The 12,862-nt window shown below is 45.4% G+C and overlaps 1 protein-coding gene across 2 annotated transcripts in view; it reads right to left on the bottom strand.

Annotated features, from left to right (window-relative positions):
* SLC22A23 (solute carrier family 22 member 23) overlaps positions 1-12,862 on the bottom strand; it is a 108,029-nt gene that overhangs the window by 15,128 nt on the left and 80,039 nt on the right. Inside the window, exons 6-7 of one of the 2 annotated variants that reach the window (XM_068163019.1) lie at positions 7,040-7,129; positions 63-165 (exon numbers count right to left, since the gene is read on the bottom strand). In XM_068163019.1, the coding sequence (XP_068019120.1) occupies positions 63-165; positions 7,040-7,129 (193 nt within the window). The remainder of the gene's footprint in view (positions 1-62; positions 166-7,039; positions 7,130-12,862) is intronic. The other variant, XM_068163020.1, reaches the window with a different exon arrangement.

The raw sequence follows: 12,862 nt of genomic DNA, 5'->3' as shown, positions 1-12,862 counted from the left end.
CAACTGCTTCCGGATAACCATTCAACCACTCAAGTATTCCAGCAGAAGGAGATGGGACTTACGAGTTCACACACAGCACGACGATGTTTTTCCACAGGTTCCTGGTTCCCACCACCTTGACAATGCAGACTTTCTTCGGTCTCCTTGCGATCTCCTTTTCCAGCTCTGAAAGAAACCAACAGCAAACAAACAACCCCAAACCACAGTTATCCTTTCACTGGGGAGAAAGAGGTGGAGAGGCTTTGCTTGTGAACTACTGATATTCTGAAGGATGTTCTAGGGAGCACAGCACCATCAATAAAACCACTAAACAACCTGCCTAAAGTCCACCTTACATTCCTCTTAACTTTCTGGGGCTGGAGAATTGCCCAAGAACTCCTTCACACCCCAAACTTTCTCCCAGTTTAAAACATGGGGGCAGCATGGAGCTTGATTCCAGCAAGCATGGTACAAAATTATCTGAGAGAACTTCAGGATTCTTTTAACTCTGTGCTTAGGCATTGCAAGACCTGCTGCCTTTCTGCAGTGCACATCTGAAATGTCATGGAAGGGACTGGAGCTCAAAGTCCTTTTTTGTGGGAATCTCTTCCGGTTTGATCTAAGCCAGGTTTAGTAAGTGGCCAGGAAAATAGTATTCAGTTCTTCCTCCTCCCCTTCCATTTCAAATATTTAAAATTGTTCAAAGATATGTCCTAAACAGAAAACATTTCCTGAAAGGAAATGGTGTAGTAAGAAATGTGTGACCAGCAGGTCAAGGGAGGTTGTCCTCTCTCTCTCCTCTGCCCTAGTGAGGCCACATCTGGATTATTGTGTCCAGTTCTCAGCATTCCAGTTCAAGAGAGACTGGGAAGTACTGGAGAGAGTTCAATGGATGCTACAAAGATGCTGAGGGAATTGGAGTGTCTCTTCAAGGAGAAAAGGCTGAGAAACCTGGGGCTGTTTAGCCTGGAGAAGAGCAGACCGAGAGGAGATCCACTCAATGCTGATCAATAGCTAAAGGAGAGAGGCCAAGAGGATTAGGCCAGACCATTTTCAGAGGTGCCCAACAACAGGACAAGGATCAACAGGTACAAACTAGAACCCAGGAGGTTCCATCTGAACAGAAGCTTTTTGCTGTGGAGCCTGAAGCAGGCTGCCCAGAGAGGTTGTGGAATCTCCTTCTCTGGACAGATTCCAAACCCACCTGGACACTGAGGTCCTGGGCAACCTGTTCTGGGTGACCCTGCTTTAGCAGCAGGGTTGGACTAGATGATCTCCAGAAGGCCCTTCCCACCTCCACCACTCTGAGATTCTGTAAAGGAAAAACCCTTGGGCTGCTCAGATGTCTTTGTGCTTCAGAACTCATCTCACCATATCCTTAAAGCCCTGGGCTGCTAGAATGTCGCTTTTCTTTGCAATTCTCTAGCAAAACCTTACAGGTATTGCACTCTGTATCATTGCTCCCTGTGAACAAAACCAAACAGTGCTTCTTGCTTCCCAAAGACTATCAGGTCAGAGTTTGAAGAATGCCAACAAAACCAGTTTCCAAAACGCTGGATCAGTGAGACAGCTGAAAGGACATAGTCTGGGAAAAATGGAAGAAGGTATAGCTCTACAGAGTTATCACAATGATAATGATGATGATGATGATGATGATAATAATAATAATAATAATAATAATAATAATAATAATAATAATAATGATAATAGTAAACCAGGTTGGAAGAGACCTTCAAGATCATCGTGTCCAACCCATCAACCAATCCAACCCACCTAAACAACTAACCCATGGCACCAAGCACCCCATCAAGTCTCCTCCTGAACACCTCCAATGATGGTGACTCCACCACCTCCTCGGGCAGCCCATTCCAATGGGCAATCACTCTCTCTGTATAGAATTTCTTCCTAACATTCAACCTAAACCTCCCCTGGCACAGCCTGAGACTGTGTCCTCTTGTTCTGGTACTGGCTGCCAGGGAGAAGAGACCAACATCCGCCTGTCTACAACTTCCCTTCAGGTAATTGTAGAGATGCACTCCAGGAGTTCAGACTGGGACAGATTTTTAGGATAAAAACTTGTGTCTCTGCTTTTGAGGCTGGCTGGGCTGGAAAGCAGCAGCATGGTCCCACTGCAAGCCATGCCTGTGCTCCCTTCCTGCATACACAATCAGCCTGGGTGTCCTCAGCTGTCCGTGCTGGCCTGCCCTGACCCCTGCTTCCCTCCACTGAAAAACAACCTCTTTAAGACATGCAAGACAGGGAAAAATAAAAGCATGTTCCAACAGGCTGGGGGGGGGGGGGGGGGGGGGGGTAGGTGTTGTGTGAGGGGGGAATGAAATAAATCACCTGCACTTACAAACAAAGCAAAAGACATATTTGTCTGCTGTTGTTTGACAATTGTATCACAAAAATAATAAATCAAGGGAACACTATTTATATGCAAATAGTTGAGCTATTCACTGATCACAGGTTACTCCTGGTCTTCTACCTAGAGTAACAGCAGGGAATGCTTCTGAGAAAAGCAGCAAAGCATATTTTACATCAGTGATCACACTGGAGCAGAATGTTGCTGTGCAATTTTCTTTAATCCCTGATAATACCAATTTCTGCATGGCATGAAGCTCATGGAAGCATAAAACCAGAGGTGGAGCAAAAGAGGAAATTGATCATGTTACTGTTTGTGCTCCAGGAGCACTCAGCAGGCTCAGCAGCAGACTGGGGCTCTAGCAAAAAAAAAATCATCATGAAAGGAGGTGGTCCCTTATCTCAAAGAGCAAGGTCAGAAAGATTTTGGAAGGGAGGAAATGGGCATAAAATAATTCAGGAACAACCAAAGCAGTTTGATAATACAGATTTATAAAGCCTGTAATTCTGGGGTTGTTCAGTCTGGAGGAGACTCAAGGGAGACCACCTTGCTCTCTACAACTCCCTGAAAGGAGGTTGGAGCCAGGTGGGGATCAGTCTCTTCTGCCTAGTAACAAGCAATAGGATGAGACAAAATGGCACTCTGGGACATGGTTTAGTGGGCATGGCAGTGTCAGGTTGATGGTTAGACTTTATGATGTCAAAAGTCTTTTCCAAACTTAAATGATTCTATGATAAGTGACCCCAAGCCAAACCTTCTAAAGTGAGGCATTCAAAGTGAGCACCAGAAGCAGCACATGGGTTTGAAAAGCTGTTGATGACTCTTTGCTACTTCATCTGAAGGGCAACACTGACAATCACCACCCAACCAACACATGCTGCACAGACTTCATGTGGGCACAAGGGTTCGCATCAAAAGGCAATCTTCTTAGTGCTCATCATTACCTAAAGGGCGGAGGGCAAGAGGATGGGCAAGACAGCGGTGCCCAGTGACAGGACAAGGGGCAACAGGGACAATGTGTAAGCCAAGAAGTTCCACCTGAACAGGAGGGAAAATGTCTTTGCTGTGAGGGTGCAGAAGCCCTGAATCAGGCTGCTCAGAGAGGTTATGCAGTCTCCTCTGGAGAGATTCCAAACCTACCTGGACATTGTGATCCTGGGCAACTCGCTGTGTGTGACCCTGTTTTAGCAGGGGGATTGGATTAGATGATCCTCAGAGGTCCCTTCCAACCCCCACCATGCTGGCATTCTGCAATTTATTCTTAGACTGTTCAATAATGACCAGAACAATCCTTACAAAATAATTCTGCTTAGTGCTTTTCACTGTTCTGTCTTCAAGTCCTTACATGGTCAGTAGGATATATATGGATGATGTCTTCTCTGCCTCAGCTGCAGTAAAGAGCACATATAAGGGGGATCTCACTCCTCCTCTGCCCTGCCTCATGCAGCAGTGTCCATTCAGTGGACTATTGTTTCTGCCCTGATGGGAATATGCTCCATGCACACAGAGCATTGTTATAGGAAAACTGCCCCAAAAGGATTCCAGAATTAGCTGCATTCAAGTAAGAAAAGAAGAGAGAGTGGGACAGGAAGAGGGAGAGTGGGAAAGAAAAGAGAAGGGAAAGAGAACAAATCAAAACCAAATAACAACCAAAAAAAAAAAACCCAAACCCCAAACAGAAAACACACACACACATATTCCCCCCCCAGAAAAAAAAAGGAGAGAGAGAGAAGAGAGAAAAGGAAAGTAAAAAGAGAGGGTGAAAAGAAGATAATCTGGCTTCAAACCTCACACCAAAGAATACAAACAGCACCCAAGTCTTTACTGAAATCCTTTTGCCTCTACCAACTCTTTACTTCTCCATCTTTTTATGATGTGCTCTCAGCCTAAGTCACTTCCATCAGATAATGACTCCTCCAAGTTCCCAACACCATCAATCTCTCTGACACCTTTCTCCCTGCTTTGTTTCTATATATAACAATAAGATATTCCCCCCCAAATCCCATCCTACTGCAAAATCAATCACAATAATGAAAATCTCATTCAGATAGCAAGAAGTAAGATGTGACTTGCAAGACATCATCAGCCTGTCTCTCATGTAAGTGGCTTGCTCTCTTGGGAGGTAACCTACTCTGTGACAGGTGTCAGGAGAGTGGCAGCTCTTGGGCTCTCTGGATTTCATAGGTCAAACTTAAGCTCTTCAAAGAGAAGTCAAACCAATGCCTATTTAAACCCCATAGAAGCAAAGTGCTGCTCTCTCAGTTACTGGAACAATGCCAGGAAAACTCCCCCTTCCCCCAGCTTACTCTTTGATTTTGCACTGAAGTCATCAGTTCAGAAGGAATTAGCATGAAACATTTCAGTTCTGACTGATTTACCAGAAGGGTGAATGTGGTGAATAAAACCCCACAGTTTTACCCATTTACTCAGAGACCCATTGTGAGTTTTCCCATACTCTGGAGCCCACACACGCTCCAGGGATTTGGTAGGAAGTCAATAAGTGAACTCTTTATATCTCAGGGGAGATTAAAACTATTCATTGGGAGACATTCACCGCCTCACAGGGAGGGGAACCCCACCAGCTTCCAGCTCGCAACACTGAGGAATTCTCATGGGATCCTCTGTGTTCCAGGAGCAGAGTTTTCAAAAGCAGAACATGTCTTTCAAGCCTTCACATGAAGCCACCCCACTCTGCACTGCTTGGCAAAGACTTAATAGACAAAACTCCAAGCCAGCCGCCGAGAAAGGATGTCCAAAATGACAAGCATCCCTGTGGTGATGGGCTTGTGCTGGAGTTTTCTGGCTGCTAAATGATACTGCCAGCTGCTCTTGGAACAGGAAAAGAGCAACGGAAGCCCAACACAAAGGGTCAATCAATCCCCAGAGCATGACAGCTCTGTGGCAGGAGGTTGATCTGTCCAGAACGAAGAGCTGCATCAACCTGCACTCAGACATACTGAGCTCCTGATAGGTGGGGTTTATTCCTACCCTCCAGAATCTGTCTCATGAACAACATTTGTGCTTCTTTATTTAAATCATGGATGCCCAGCAACCTGAAGGCTATCAAGTCACATACTCTGGCCAGTCTGATCTAGTGTGAGGTGTCCCTGCCCACAGCAGGGGCGTTGGAACTGGATGATCCTTGTGGTCCCTTCCAACCCTGACTGATTCTATGATACAGAAACTACGAGGTGGATAAAGAGCTGTCTGACTGGCAGACAGCAATCAGGCACAGAAAAGTCAAGATGATGTCAAGAGGTTAGTGCTGGGTATCTCAGCTTACTATTAAACAAAAAAAAACTAAGAAAAGAATCTTGTTTAATAACTTCACCAGGGAGCTAGCACAAGCCTTAGGAAAGTGCCAACAAAGCTTGCTGGTGACAAAGTGAAGCACTGTCACTGAAACGGGGCACCGGAGGGAATTGGCTGAGCTTGAGATCCACTTTGTCTGGCAAAAGCAAGTGAAAAATGCAAACTATAAGCTATGATACTAAGGACTAATAGGAAATGCTTCTGCTAGGAGATGAGCTTTAAGCAAATAACCTAGTTGCACACTACTTGAACAAAAGTGACTATAAAGCATCAGCTTATTGTCACTTACTGTGTCCATGAGATATTTGCAATCCAGACAATGAAATAATGGTGCTCCTTCAGAGTTGTGATCATCAATATTTGAGAAATTAAAGCTCTGACAAGCCAATTGATAAAAGGAGAGGAGCTAAAGGAAAGCTTCACCTCAGCAAAGGACTAGGGCTGCTGCCTGCTCACATAACACGAGCAAAGTGAAAGATACTTAATACATAGTCACAGACAGGAGCAAATGGGAAGGGAAAAAAGACAAAGGCCTATATTTGGATTGAATGCTAAAACACATTCCAGTACAACCGCAATTTGGAGCCTGGAATGGCCTCCAACCAATGCAGGGGACATAAATACTAACAGAATGTAATGTGAAGTTCAATCCATTAGAGCAACTGCATAACCTGCTGACTCTAATGGCAAAGGACTGATAGCAACAATTTGGTTCAATCCTGTATTTGCAGGTACATCAGAAAAAACAAGAGAGGAAAAGCCAGGCATAAGGTTGCCATCCCAATCTTCAATTGCTCCTAGGCATTACGATACAGCACTTCATTAGATGATCACACAGGTGATTCCCCTGCTGCTGCAACTACCACTGCAGCCAGCAAATGGGCAGCCATTAGCTATGCCTCTGCCTTTCTGATTCAATAGCTGCCCCTCAACCTTATCACTCAACCTTTCAGTGAGTACCTAATCACAGGTTTCCTCAAAGACATGCCTACAGTGGTGTCATGAAATTCATGTGCTTCATTCGTACCAATGAAATTATCTTCACCACCTTCTTGTAAGAGTAATGACAAAGATTATTCCTGTTTTGCAGGCAGGGTGATAAAATACAGAGGAATTGTGTCCAGAATGAGGAATATCCTGCAGCAACATTCCTTGTAGGTGCTAATATAAATGGTCTCAGGTCTCTACAAATCAAGCTCCAGCATTACATGCTAGAGGCAGACTCTGAAGAAACCGTGATTAGCCACAGCACTGAAAGAGCCTGATTCCAGGGGAATTTCCATCACTGTATAAGAGCATCCCTGCCAGACACAGGCATTCAGCTTCATTTCTACAGGACTGTCCTCTTTCCTTCTCCAACCCTCTGCCTCATTCACTACACACCTTCCAAATTCTGCAACAAATGAGGAACAGACAACAGCTTCATTCCCACAGCATCGTCCATCCTATGCACTGATTCGTCCATCCTATGCCCTGTGGAAAAAATAGGTCATAATCATGTTATTAAAGGCTATATCATCATGCCTTCATGCCAGGAGGCCAAGCAAGGGTTGCCCAGGCAACCTGACTTCTTTCAATTCCGGAGCGTGACTTGTCAACGTTTGCATTCCTCTAACATGAAAAAACCCAACACAAAGAACACCTCCAATGTCATTGTGTGGAGCTGTATCTGGGCCATCAGAAGGTCTCAGATACTTGCACATGCATTGCTGCTATTTACTGCTAAAGCTTTGGAAGAAACCTTGGAGGCAGAGCTGGTGAGTTGGGCAGCACAGAGGGGTGAAGGACACATTCGAGGAGGGGATTTCACAACAGAAAGAGTGCTAAGACAGACTGTCCTTGGGCTCATCAACTTGTTCTGGAAGAAGGGGGAAGCAAATAATCTGAGGGTGGAATACCTCTGCTGTAAGAACAGGCTGAGAGAGTTGGGGTTGTTCAGCCTGGAGAAGGCTCCAGGAAGACCTTCTTGTGGTCTTTCAGTACTTAAAGGGGCTGGTAAGAAAGATAGGGACAGACTTTTTAGGAGGGCTTGTTGTGACAGGACAAGAGGTGATGGTTTTAAATGAAAAGAAGAAAATTTAGACTAGATGAAATAAATGTTTTACTCTGAGGGTGGTGAGACCTTGGCCTTGGTTGCCCAGAGAGATGCCCCATCACCAGAGACATTTCAGGTCAGGTTCTCTGGGGCCCTGAGCAACTTGCTCTAGTTGAAGATGTCCCAGCTCACTGTGGCAGGGTTGGACTAGATGATCTTCAAAGGTCCCTTCTAAGCTACACCATTCTATGATTCTATGAAATGATGGCAGCCCCTTTAGTCTCCATACTCCAGGTGTGGTTTTCCTCTCCAGCTGTTAATTCTCTCCAGTCCCTTGTCACTTTCCCCCCTTTATGACCTCTCCAACTATCTTCATTCTTTGTTTCAATAACTTTTTTCACTCTCTTGCTTCCTCTCTTCTCTGTCCACTGGTTCCCTCTTACTGCTCTCCACTTTCACTTGGCTCTCAAAGTCTCTTGTCCCACCCCTCATGTCCACACCCAGACTAACCCACCCTCTTCTCTCTCAGTGCCCGTGGACTAGGGGACCATGGCAGTGCCAGGGCTTGCTGCCAGCCCTTCTCTCGCCATTCCTGCTGGGCAAAGCTGGCTGGGAGGAAAGGTCACACTGTGGATAAATGGCCACTGTGTGAGCTGGGCACAAAGCAACTGCAACAGCTGAGGTATGGCCAGCCAGAGTCTGTGGAGGACTCAATGACTGAGAAAGAGTCACTCAAGCTTAAGTAGAGGATGACACCCTTTTCAATATTCTAAGGCATTTAGCTTTTCCCAGTGGCATCAAAAGGCACAGTAGTGCTTCCCTTCTCCCCTCTCCAAACTCTGCTGCTGTCAGAGGTTGTTACCACCCTCCCCAGGGACACATTCAGGGCAGGTGCAGTCTCTCTTCTTCCATTCCTGTAGACCTAGCCAGCAGAAGAGGACTCACACTGATCAACTTTATACTTGTGACTTACTATTTATCATATACTGCATGTTACAGAATCACAGCCTGGTTTGGGGGGAAAGGGACCTTAAAAGGTCATCTAGTCCAACCCACCTGCAGTCAGCAGAGACACCTTCAACTTGTATCAGCCCCAAACAGCCTCGGGCATCTACTTACCTCTCTGGGCCACCTGGGCCAGTGTCTCACCACCCTCAAAGCAAAACATTTCTTCCTTGTATCCAAGTCTAAATCTCCCTATTTTAGTTTAAAACCATCACCCCTCACCCTGTCACAACAGGCCCTGCTAGAAAGTGTCCCTATCTTTCTTATCAGCCCCTTTAAGTACTGAAAGGCTGCAATAAGGTCTCCCTGGACCCTTCCCTTCTCTGGGCTGAACAACCCCAACTCTCTCAGCCCTGAAAGAGTTGCATCAGTTTCTGCTCCTGGAGAACAGCAGACCACCAGGAGAAATGCAGCCCTTCACAAAAGCTGATTTAGCATACAGGAGTGCAACAGAAACCACTAGCTTGTTTTGTGTGAGATGGAAATCTCTGTGACAAACAGTCTCAAAGCACTACTCCTTTGTAAGACTTGGAGGCTGCCTTCAAGTAGCACCTTGAACTCTTCTAATTTCTCACCTTTACCTGACTTCCCCCTGGGACTTGCATGGGATATGTAAGTCTGGCATCATTAAACAACCAAGAAACAGGATCTAGTAAAGGAACACACTTGTTTTGTATGTGGTAGCTCAAAAAAACCCAACAACAAAAAACCACAACGAAAAAGCATGCAGGCACATAGATCCAAGCCTCAGGCTTAGGAAAAATAAACAATACAGCAATGTGAAACTAGCTTATGGGCAAAAGAAAAGTTATGGCAGCATGTTGCTTGGTAGCAAGAAAGGTGAATGGTAGTGGTTTGCTGTTTGGTGGGGCTTTTTTTTGTTTCATTAAAAGGGAAGCCCCTGAACTCCACAGCTTCCCTAAGTGCAATCCACACACCTCTGCACACACACAGTTTGTCATCACTGGAGACCTCCTTCTTCACAACACATCCTTCACATTCAAGATTTTGAATCTATTTGGATGCTTGATTTTTGCTGGCCACTTCTGTCATAAACATCAATATTGTTTTCCTGAGCTTAGAAAGGAACAGCTATAACAGAATCATGCCATAGTTCTGAGTTGAAGAGACCTTCAAAATAACTGAGTTAAACTGTTAACCCAGCACTACCAGGTCATCACTAAACAATGTCCCTCAGCACCACATCTACATTGCTTTTCAATTCCTCCATGGATGGGACTCCATCACTGCCTTGGGCAGCCTGTTCTAGGGCTTGACAACCCTTTTCGGGAAGAAACTGTTCTTAATGTTCAACCTAAACCTTCCCTGGTGCAACTTGAAGCTGTGTTCTCTTGTCCTATCTCTTGTTACTTGGAAGAAGAGATTGGCTCCAAACTCCTTTCAGAGAGTTGTAGAGAGCAAGGTCTCCCCTGAGCCTCCTTTTCTCCAAGTTAAACAACCCCAGTTCCCTCAGTTGCTCCTCAGAAGATATCAAAGTATCATCAAGGTTGGAAGAGACCTCAAAGATCATCAAGTCCAACCTGTCACCACAGACCTCATGACTAGACCATGGCACCAAGTGCCACGTCCAATCCCCTCTTGAACACCTCCAAGGATGGTGACTCCACCACTGCCCTGGGCAGCACATCCCAATGACGAACGACTCACTCGGTGAAGAACTTTCTCCTCACCTCGAGCCTAAACTTCCCCCGGTGCAGCTTGAGACTGTGTCCCCTTGTTCTGGTGCTGGTTGCCTGGGAGAAGAAACCAACCCCCTCCTGACTACAACCATCTTTCAGGTAGTTGTAGAGAGCAATGAGGTCTCCCCTGAGCCTCCTCTTCTCCAGGCTAAACAACCCCAGCTCCCTCAGCCTCTCCTCACAGGGCTGTGCTCAAGGCCTCTCCCCAGCCTTGTTGCCCTTCTCTGGACACGTTCAAGTGTCTCAATGTCCTTCTTAAACTGAGGGGCCCAGAACTGGACACAGTACTCAAGGTGTGGCCTAACCAGTGCAGAGTACAGGGGCACAATGACCTCCCTGCTCCTGCTGGCCACACTATTCCTAATGCAGGCCAGGATGCAGTTGGCCTTCTTGGCCACTTGGGCACACTGCTGGCTCATGTTTAGGCAGGTGTCAATCAGCAAGATGCTACCAAAATATGTTGCCAAGATGATTGTCCTACAGATGCACTGAAATGTGTTTGTTTTCTGTTCCACACAGAAGAGATGGAAAAGTTCTTGGAGGAACTAGCAGTGAAAAACCTGTAGTGAATTAATATTATGAAAATATTTCATTTGCTTCTGATTGAAGTGGACTTTTTTTGGATAATGTTTTGAAATATTTGTCAACCAAACTCATCAAGCCTGCTTTACAAATGCCATTTCAAGATTCAGCTGAATAAAAATCATGCCCTTGATGCAAAGATGAAGTGAAGCTTTTATTTCTAGAAGAGGCCAAAGTGTTGAGCCACCTGGTACCATTTTGAGACTCAAGCATTAAGATGATTTAACCAGGTCTAATTAGCACACTTAGATTTCTTAAGCATTAAAGAAGAAAATACCACCACATAAGCCCAAAATTCTCTTGATGAAGGCTTATTATTCCTGCCAAAAATCACAAGGAGCACCAATCACTCAAAAATAAGCCACTTGGAGCTGTTGAGGGGCAGCTGTCTTCTGCTTTTGCAACTAGCAGCAGAGACTGTGTGACACTTCTGGGACACGCTACTTGAGGAGATCAGGCCAACATTAATTTACAGCACTCTGGACTCCCACCAACATCCCTTGCCTCACTTTGTTTGCCATGTCTCATCTTTCTGGGTGAACATTTCCAGCCAGCTACCTGTTCCAGTTTTCTCCAGATGTGGGTTATCACCGTGCTACTGGACCTCTCTGCTGCTGTTCTCTTCAGAGACATCTCCCAGAAAGAGCACTGGCAAAACACTCCCACCCTATGGACTGATTCATAACCAGCAGATAAATCTTGCTTCCTCTGATTTTGACATCCCTGTGGAGCAAACAGGCCCTGCAAAAGGTTAGCAGCACTTTCCACTATGGGCAGCATAGCCAAAATAACCAATGGAAGCTTTCAGCTTTTCAGGAACGGTGTGGTGCTTCAGGAAGGAAAAGAAGCCTGTTAGCTGCTTTGGATAGCATCTTATTCCACCCCAGAAACACTTCACCCACCTGAAAGCTACTTCTTTTTTTTATGGGACCGGTATGAGCTGCCAAAATGGGTACCTACGAAACTGCTGTAGCTCCTGTAACAAATCTGTTATGTAGGACACACTAATTTGACTGGTACATATGAGTAAAATTACAGTGGGGTTTCCAGCTGGAAGAGACAGCAAGTGAGCAGTTTATCATTGAATTGTACCGGGAGTAATCGAATCACAGGAGGCTGTTAGGACAATGCAGGGAGGAATAATAAACAGCAACACAAAGGCCCCTAACTAGACCAAAGCAGTTTCCAGCCCTTTCAGGTGGAAAACAAAGAATAAAACACATCTCAAACAAAAACCTCCACATAGGTAGAAGGCTCAACAACAGGGTTAGGGGGAAAGAGGGGATCTCTCCATCAGGCTCCATGGCAGGCTTCCTCCCAGCTTTTTGATCATTCTCTGCTCCAGCAGCTCTGAGGGCATGAGTAGAACAACAAAAAAACAGGAAAATGCTTTCTCCTGTTTACTGACCCACATGGCCTGTGGTTTGTTAACACTCTTCATTTGGGATTTCTACTCTTCTCCTATCCTCACTCAGACCATCAACCCAGAATGAGTAAGAAGGTCCTTCCAATGTTTTGAGTTCAGTTCACTTTGTCCTTTTGATACTGCTCCTCTTTTAATCTCCCTACAGAAATGTAGTATCCCTCCAGAGCTGGATCAGGATGGCCTTAATGTGTGGGGCTACAGAAAGAGTTTAAAGAGAAAAGGTGGGGGGAGAAATAATAAAAGCCCCTACAATATCCCCAAGAATTGGCAAGAAGGCAGTGCTGTACCTAAATCTATTGGCAGCAGAGAATTCATGGCATCAGAATAGGTAATAACTCTCTGTTTTCCAAATAAAAGGAAGTCTCTTCTCAAACAGGACTATCACTCTACCAAGACACTGATGGAAAAAGTAGTCAGTCATGAATAATAGACATAGCACCATTTTGGTACTCAGCATC

The sequence above is a fragment of the Melanerpes formicivorus genome, unplaced genomic scaffold, assembly GCF_026170545.1.
Source record: "Melanerpes formicivorus ecotype bairdi unplaced genomic scaffold, bMelFor1.0.p_v2 SCAF_69, whole genome shotgun sequence".
Lineage (NCBI taxonomy): Eukaryota > Metazoa > Chordata > Aves > Piciformes > Picidae > Melanerpes > Melanerpes formicivorus.
This window is presented reverse-complemented; position numbering and strand designations above follow the sequence as displayed.